This window comes from Mobula birostris, chromosome X (genome assembly GCF_030028105.1).
Source record: "Mobula birostris isolate sMobBir1 chromosome X, sMobBir1.hap1, whole genome shotgun sequence".
NCBI lineage: Eukaryota > Metazoa > Chordata > Chondrichthyes > Myliobatiformes > Myliobatidae > Mobula > Mobula birostris.
The window spans coordinates 53791305-53799445 of record NC_092402.1 but is presented as its reverse complement, the minus strand read 5'-3'; the positions used below and the strand labels follow the sequence as shown (position 1 = coordinate 53799445).

The 8141-nt window shown below is 54.7% G+C and overlaps 1 protein-coding gene across 1 annotated transcript in view; it reads right to left on the bottom strand.

Moving 5' to 3' along the window:
• espl1 (extra spindle pole bodies like 1, separase) overlaps positions 1-8141 on the bottom strand; it is a 63605-nt gene that overhangs the window by 15666 nt on the left and 39798 nt on the right. The window contains exons 15-23 of the mRNA XM_072248971.1: positions 7403-7559; positions 6288-6397; positions 4721-5959; positions 4296-4457; positions 3970-4183; positions 3658-3863; positions 2769-2896; positions 1620-1742; positions 904-1059 (exon numbers count right to left, since the gene is read on the bottom strand). Of these exons, the coding sequence (XP_072105072.1) occupies positions 904-1059; positions 1620-1742; positions 2769-2896; positions 3658-3863; positions 3970-4183; positions 4296-4457; positions 4721-5959; positions 6288-6397; positions 7403-7559 (2495 nt within the window). The remainder of the gene's footprint in view (positions 1-903; positions 1060-1619; positions 1743-2768; positions 2897-3657; positions 3864-3969; positions 4184-4295; positions 4458-4720; positions 5960-6287; positions 6398-7402; positions 7560-8141) is intronic.

The following is an 8141-nucleotide window of genomic DNA, read 5'->3' as shown; positions in this document are numbered from 1 at the left end:
ACGTGTAGATAAGGTGGATGGTTGCAATGTTCTCCCTAGGGTAGGAGAGTATAAAACTAGGGGCCATAGGTTTTGGATAAGGGGAAAAGATTTAAAAGGAAGCTGAGGGGCAACTTCTTCACGTAGAGGGTGGTGAGTTTATGAAAGAAGTTGCCAGAAGAATTGGTTAAGCCAGGGCTTGGAAAGACATGGACCGAACACAGGAAATTGGGGACAAGTTGGGTGGGCAGCATGGATAGTTGGGCCAAATGGCCTGTATCTGTGTTGTATTGCTCTGTATATATCTAGACCAGCACTTGGATTAGTAAGGTAGGGAAGGGTATGGACAGGATAAGTGTAGATGGATGGCTGGTCAGTGTGGACTTGGTGTGTTATAGGGTCTGTTTCCGTCCATTGGAGCCTCCAGTATGGAGATGAACATCCTGGGAAGAAGCTAGGACACACATAGGATGCTGCCTGGATTAGCGGGCATGAGCTATAACGAGAGGTTGGACAAACTTGGCTTGTTTTCTCTGGAATGGTGGAGGCTGAGGGGAGACCTGAGAAAAATTGATAGGATTATGAGAGGCATAGATAGAGTAGACAGCTGGTATCTTTCTCCCCAGAGTGGAAATGTCTAATCCCAGAGAAAATGCATTTAAAGTGAGAGGGGGCAAGTTCAAAGGAGATGTGTAGGACAAGTTTTTTTAAACACATGGAAAGTGGTGGGTGCCCGCAAATGTGCTGCCAGGGGTGATGGTGGTGGAAGCAGATACCATAGAGGCATTTAAAATGGAAATGCAGGGAATGAAGGGATATGATCGCTGTTGGCAGAAAGATTAGTTTAATCTGGCAACATGGACGGCACAGACACAGTGGGCCAAAGGGCCTGTTCCTGTATTGTACAGCTCTGTAGTCACCTACCTTGAGCAGGTCCTGGTGCTTGTACTGGTAGCCCCTCTCTTCCAGGAAACGGCCAAAAGCCTCTGCTTCCTGCTGTAGCTGGGTGTCCGGGCAACTAGGCAGCAGCAGACACCTCCAGCAGCCCAGCACACCGGTCTCCAGAGAATCCACTAAGTGCTATGTGAGGCACGGGAAAAGGGGTGTAGGGCAGCATAGGAGTCGGCGGGAAAGGAGAGAGAAAGGATGGTAAAGAGTTGAAGGGGAGGGGCAAGAGTGGGAAGGGGTGGTGATGGGGGAAGGTTAGGAGAAGAGAGCAAGAGGGGAAAGGGGTGAAGGGAGGGGGGAGGTAAAGAGGAGAGAGCAGTTAGAGGAGGGTTCTAGCAGAGAGGCAACAACCCCTTCAACCCCATCCCTCACACACAGGGGAAGCAGTACCCAGTGCCTCCACTCCAGAGGGAGAATGCAACACCAATAACCATCCTCACATGCACAGTGCAATTTGTTCCCCCCTCCTCTCCCCCCCACAATGGGTCCAGGCGTCCATCCCTTCTCTTCTCCCCACCCCAGTCCACTCCCCATTTTTCCAGAGAGGCCCATCCCTCTTCTCTTCCTCCCAGTCCTCACTCCTCATTGGTCCAGAGGAGTCCATCCCTTCTTTTTCAGCCCCAGTTCCCCTCTCCCATTGGTCCAGGGGTGTCTGTCGGAGAGAGGGGTCTCCACCCCCCCACAGCACCCACCTTCATCCGCCGGTCCAGGGCAGTCCGTCCCTCCCACCAAGCCTTCAGCTCCGACACGTTGCTGATCTCCTTCTGCTCCTTCAGGATGGCATCAAACTCTGCCAGCAGCGAGCTGACCGAGACCTAGGAGGGAGCAGTGACTCTGTTACTCTTCCTGGCTCCAGTCTCCACAGTCCCAATCCTCCCTTCCATAGGAAGAGACCTGATCAATCCACACAGCTTGGGCTGTGTCCTCACAGAACAGTACATCACAGGAACAGGCCTTTAGGCCCACCTTGACTGTGCTGACCACAATCTCAAATTAGACTGAATCCATTCTACCTATATAATGTCCATATCCTCCATTCCCTGTACACCCATGTGTCTAACAGCTTCTTAAATGCCTCTATTGTATCTGCCTCTACCACCATCCCTGCCAGGATATTCCAGACACCCACCACTCTGTGTATATATAAAAAAAAATCTTGCCTCTTGTAAGTACCTCTCTCTCACCTTAAATGCATGGTATTAGACATTTCAACCCTAGGAAAAAGATACTGTCTACTCTAGCTATATCTCTCAATCTTATAAACCTCTATCAGGTCTCCCCTTAGCTTCTGCTACTCCGGAGAAAACTCCAGTTGGTTGAACCTCTCCTTATAGCACATGCTCTCTAATCCAGGCAGCATCCAGGTGAACCTCCTCTGCTCCCTCTCCAAAGCCCCCACACCCTTCCTGTGATGGGGTGACCAGAACTGTACTCAATACTCCAGATGTGGCCTGTGTGGAGAGTGGGGGCGGGGAAGGGAGGGTAGAGGGGTATGTGGGGGTGTGTGTGTGTGTGTGTGTGTGTGGGGTGGGGGGGTTAGAGGGTGACTCGGATTTCCAGTAGCTGCAGAATCCCGTGTTTGTGATTCTGCATTTGGTTACTGTTTTTCCCTTGTATCGATGTGATGAAATGATGTTTGTGGAAGGCACACAAAACTGTACCTCAGTATGTGTGACAATAACAAACCAAATAATAATTTGTTGGCAAGTCTGGCCAGGTTGAACACTGTCTGCCCTCGGGGACGTGGGTTTATGAGATGAGACAGAGAGCTCAAGCCGGTTATGCCTGCAGGGTCTGGACCCAAGGTTCCGCGATCCCCTCCCTCCTCACTGACCACTCACTGTGCCGCTTTCTGTGGGTATCTGGACACTGATGGGCACCCTGCCCTTCTCCAGCCTGGTGAATAGGAGCACATCTCCTGCGTCGTGCGGGCCCACAGCAGCCAACGTCAACAGGCACACCATCACATCTGGACAAGGGGCAGAGAACAGAAGGGTTACCACGGGAGATGGAAGGTAACAGTCCCACCCCACTGAGAGCAACAAGAACACCACCACATCTGGACAAGGGGCAAAGAATAGGGGAATTATTGCGGGGGATCAAAGGTGGGCGTCTCAACCCTTCCTCCTTCCACCAGTGACAACAACAGGGAGACAACTACGTCTAACATGGAGGATTAAAGGGGCAAGGGAGAGAGAGGGAGAGGATTAAATAAAGTGGGAGTGGGGGAGGTGGGTTTCTACTCTCCCTCTGACCAGGGTGACCAACAGGGAGACCACCATGTCTGGCCTGTGGGTGGGGGAGGGTGTCACTGAGGGGGGGAGGAAGGGTCACCCCTCATGTCTCGATGGAGTGGGTACAGGGAACAGGAGGGTTAGCATGGGGGACTGAAAATAAGGGTCTCACCCCTCCATCCACCCACCCACCAGTGGGTTCAAGAGGTAGACGACATCTGGATATGGCAGACAAGAGGAGGGCTAAAGCAGGGGGGGGATTGATGGGGGAGCAGAGAAAGGTGGCAGGGGTTTAATCACAGGGAATGGTGGGAGTTGGAGGGGGAGGGTCTCACTTCTCCCTCCAACCAGGCAAAGTCAATGGGGAGGGGCACTATAGTGGACTGAAAGGATCAGTGTGACTTTAGATGGGTAGTTGGGGGGGAGGCAGAGGGATGTGGCAGGCAACAGAGGCATGTAGAGATGGAGGGGCCGAGAGCCAGATCGACTGCCCTACCCGCGGGAATGTGCCTTAGCTGCTCCCGGAAGGCGGCAGCTCCATCCTGGGCCCAAGCACTGGGCTCGGCCCCCCGGAACTGAAACACTGAGTGTAGCTCAGAGAGGTAGAGAGAGTGGGGATTAGGACCAGGATTCCTGTTGTTACTCAGGCTCAGCTTCTGCAGTTGGGCAGTCACATCCGCATCTTGCGCCTTCCTGTTCTTCCTGTGGGTGGAGCGAGATCATAGGATGAGACAGAGCGGGGGCATGTGAATGCAGTCACAGCCCAAAGTGTCACTCCTCCCTCCCTCCCTCTCCCTGCCCCACTCACAGGGCCTTACGGTGGAGGTTCTGCATCATCTGGTGACGGGAGGTGATGGCCAGAGACTCGCTGAGGAGGAAGGCGGTGGTGTGGGGGTCCCGAGAGCCCACACATAGAGCAAGCAGCCGGCATGCTCTGGCGTACAGTCCACTGGGTGGGCAGTGGCTAATGGAGGCCACGGCCTCTGTCAGGCAGGAGCACACAGAGTCCAGCGCAGTCACATCTGGGGGAGGGGGAGAAGAAAGAGAAATGGGGGGGGGGGAAGAGAGGAGGGATGGTGAGAGATAAAATTCCACCTGACTCCCCGCTGCATCCCTCACTCCCTTCCCACCTACCTGCAGAGAATCCCAGTGTGGATGGAGGGTGCTGGGCATCACCGGGGATTTGTCTCCCCCTCCTCTCCGGTGTGAGTGTGTTCGGCCTTTTCTGAGGAGCCACCTCACATCGCCTCAGCACCTCGGACTCAGGCACCTCCTCTACCGGCTGTCTGCGGGAGCCTAGGATGAGGGAGCAGTGCAAAAGAGAAAGGGAGTAAGATGGTGGGGCTCCCTCTCTCCCTCCTCAGAGACCTGTGGAGAGTTACCTCAGTCACTCGGCAAGAGTGTGGTCACAATAGGGAATTGCAAGGAGGCTCCCCTCCCCCTGAAGATTAGGAAACTCCCTCCAGGAGTCAAATTCCTCTGAGGCCCAGCACAGCCCCCACCCCTCATCCTTCCATCCCCCATTGATTTCCCCTCACCCCCACGTCCTCTAGACTCACCTGTCTTGGCCTGCGTCCCTCTCTTAGCCTCGTGCCTGCCTCTTCCCGCCCCCTGCCGGGGCCTGCGAGCCTTGGACTGGCGTTTCTGAGGAGCTCCGCCTTGACTTTTGGCTGAGGAGGTGGAGGAGGTGGTGGTGGTGGAGGGGGAGGCCTCTGCTGCAGGAGTTGCAGCTGGGTCTCCGTCCCACTCCACCTCACTGTCGTCAAACTTTTTCCTCAGCCGGGTCCGCGCCGAAGCTCTGGGCCGGTCACAAACCATGTCTGACCTGTCCTCAAGCACCCGGAAACGAGAAGGTTTCTCTCGTCGGGGCTTCAGGCCTGGCCCTGCCTTCGCCTGGGAGGGAAAAGGAGGGTCCTGTCCCTGCCCCTGTGCTCGTGCCCAGCCCCAGGATGGAGAGAAGAGCCCCAATGGGCTGCATCCCTGCCTTTGGGACAGGGGACCCAGCAAGCCCAGGGCCTGCACCAGCAGCAGGGAGGCCCAGGCCTGGGTCAGTTCCAGTTCCAAGGGGCCCCCTTTGCCTGGCCGTAGCCACTCCAGGTCCCCCAGAGGTCGCTTCTGGACCTTGACCGGCCACTCGCAGCCCAGGCTCAACCAGGCCAGCTGCGAGTAGGACCGAGCCGCCTCACAAGGCCCCAGCACCGCGGAGTCAGTTGCAGGGTCTTCCCCGCCTGCTGGGCCCATCTCTTGGTCTACACGGCCCAAAGCCTCCACCCTACGGCTTTTGGAACCCTGAGCGACCACTTGGCCTCCTGGGGCCTCTGTTCTTCGGCATCCCAGTCTTGGGGCACCCATTCCTCGGCCTGCAAGGTGCGAGGCCTGCAGTGCTCGGACCAGGCTATCATGTAGGCGAGCAGCCCTCGGTCTAGCCCTCTCCAGCACAGCCTGCAACAGGGCCCAGCTCTCCTCATGCTGTCCCAGGCCGGCCTGGACCAGTGCCCAGCGCAGGCAGGTTGAGGACAGGGTGGGGTCAGTACAGTGGACGCAGGAGCAGGTGGGAGGGTGTGCCAGGGCCTGGGGCAGGGTCAGGGACCGGGGCTGGAGCTCAGGCGAGGCAGACTGTCCCCAGGGGTAAGGGTAAGGTGCTGGTGAAAAGTGGCAGACCCGTAGGAAGGCAGAGGCCGTTTCCCCCTCCTCTCCCCTCTCATTCCCCTCCCCCTCCACTTCCACCACTCGGCCCTTTGAGGGACAAATCCTCCTCCTGCTGCCCTTGCCATCGGTTGAGGTATCAGCACCAAATTCTGTAGGGAAGAGGGGAAGGTGGTGTCAGTGGTGAGTTGGGGCAACACTCTGATCCTACTCTCTCCCCTCCACCTCCCTTGTAATCCACCCGTGCCAACTCGTCTTCTCCACCGTCCCCATTCCCCACATGCATCCCCCTTCCCTTTTCCCTCCACACCCCCATTACCACTCTTTCCATCTCTATCCTCACTCCCCTCTCCACTCGCCTCCCACCCCTCTTCATCTGCACCATACTGCCCATCCTTTCTTCATGTCCACTTGGCCCCTCTTCTCTCCCCACACACCCCACTGCCCTCTCACCTCCCCCACCCCTTCCCAGGGACGGACCTGTCTCGGACTCCAGCAGCTCCAGCACCCGCTCCAGTTCCAGCCCACAGGCCGCATGCTCGCCCCTCTGCAACTCCAGCTCTGCACTGGCCACTAAAATCTGTGCACACCTGCCAGGAAAGACAGGGCAGTGGGTGAATAGAAGAATAGAATGATAGGGTGGGGGGGGTGAGCATTGGAGCCCTTTCTCCCCCCCCCACCAAGAGCAAAAGAAAAGAGAAGGTGGACAGTCACAGCCTTTATCCCATGAGTGTCAGAGACTGAGGGGTGATGTTAGAGGTGCATAAAATCCTGAGAGATGTAGATAGGGTGAGTGCACAGTGTTTCTTCCATTGATGTATAGGAGAATGAGGTTCATAAAAATCCTGAGAAGCATAGATAGAGTGAACATGGAGAGGATGATTGGGAAACAGAAGTTGATAGGTCTTGATTAAAAAGGGCATCAAAGGTTATGGGGAGAAGGCAGGAGAATGGGGCTTTGAGTGATAGTAAATCAGTCATAATTGAATGGCAGAACAGACACGATAGGCTGAATGGCCTAAGTCTGCTCCAAAGTATTATGGTCTTACAAGTAGGGTCAATGTGCAGTCTTTTTCCCCTGGTGCAAATGAGAACAGTATCTATAAAATGTTGAAGGGCACAAGAGTGGTGAATGTATACTCATTTCCCCTAGAGTCCTGAGGTCCTGAGTATCAGTCAGTCTTTTCCCCCTGAAGCATACTAGACTGAGAGGTGACCTTATGGAATATAAAATCATGAGTGTAGGCAAGTTGGGTGGTCAGTCATTTTCCCTAGGTTGGGGAATCAAGAACTAGAGGGCACAGGTTCAAGGTAAGAGGGAAAAGATTTAAAGGGGACCTGAGGGCAACTTTTCAACCCAGAGGTCCATATATGCAACAAGCTGTCAGAAGAATAGTTGAGGCAGGTACATTAAGAACATTTAAAAAGGACAGGTAGATGTAGGAAAGATTTAAAGGGATATGGGCTCTATTTCAGTCCTCTATAACACTATGGATGAGATTACACAACCTGCTCCTAGTTCTTATGAAGCAGAGATAGGGCGAGGAGAGAGAGCGGGGGCGGGGTACAGACGGAGAAGGGGCCCTTCAGCTTACGGTCGGACACACTGCAATTTGGTGGTCAGTCTCAGGGCCTCCAGGCAGAACATCTTCGCCTCCTGCGTATTCCCGATTCCTGTCAGAAGCCGCACCAACCGGCGGGAGCAGGTGAGCAAAGAGCACAGCACAAGCCACTTCTGGTAGAGATTGTCCCCTGCAATCCGGGGGGGGGGGGGGGTGGAGGAAGGGGGAGGGTTGAGGCAGGGTGCAGGGGGTGGAGGGAGGTGTACAAATAGTCCTGAATGATTTCACCATAGTTTGCTACATGAATCCGAATGCGCAGTAATGTAAGAAGCTGCAGAGTGTTGTGACACATCCCTCCCTCCCCACCATCGGTAGTGTCTACAGGAGGTGCTGTCTCAGGAAGGCAACGTCCATCATCAGAGATCCCCTCCATCCGGGCCATCCCATCTTCTCACAGCTCCCATCGGGCAGGAGGTACAGAAGCCTGAAGTCTCACACCACCAGGTTCAGGAACAGCTACTTCCCTTCAAACATTCGGTTCCTGAACCAACCAGCACAACCCTAATCACCATCTCAGTACAGCAACACTAGGGACCACTCCTGCTTTTTTTTGCACCAAGGGTATATTTTGCATTTCTATTTTTCTCCCAGTCCATGCTGGCCTTTCTGCTCAACTACACCAATCCTATTGGGCCATATGAGGAATGTATTAAGACTTATGAACAGTCCTCTTGTACATTAAAAGATAAAGTTTTGATATCCCAATCTTCCT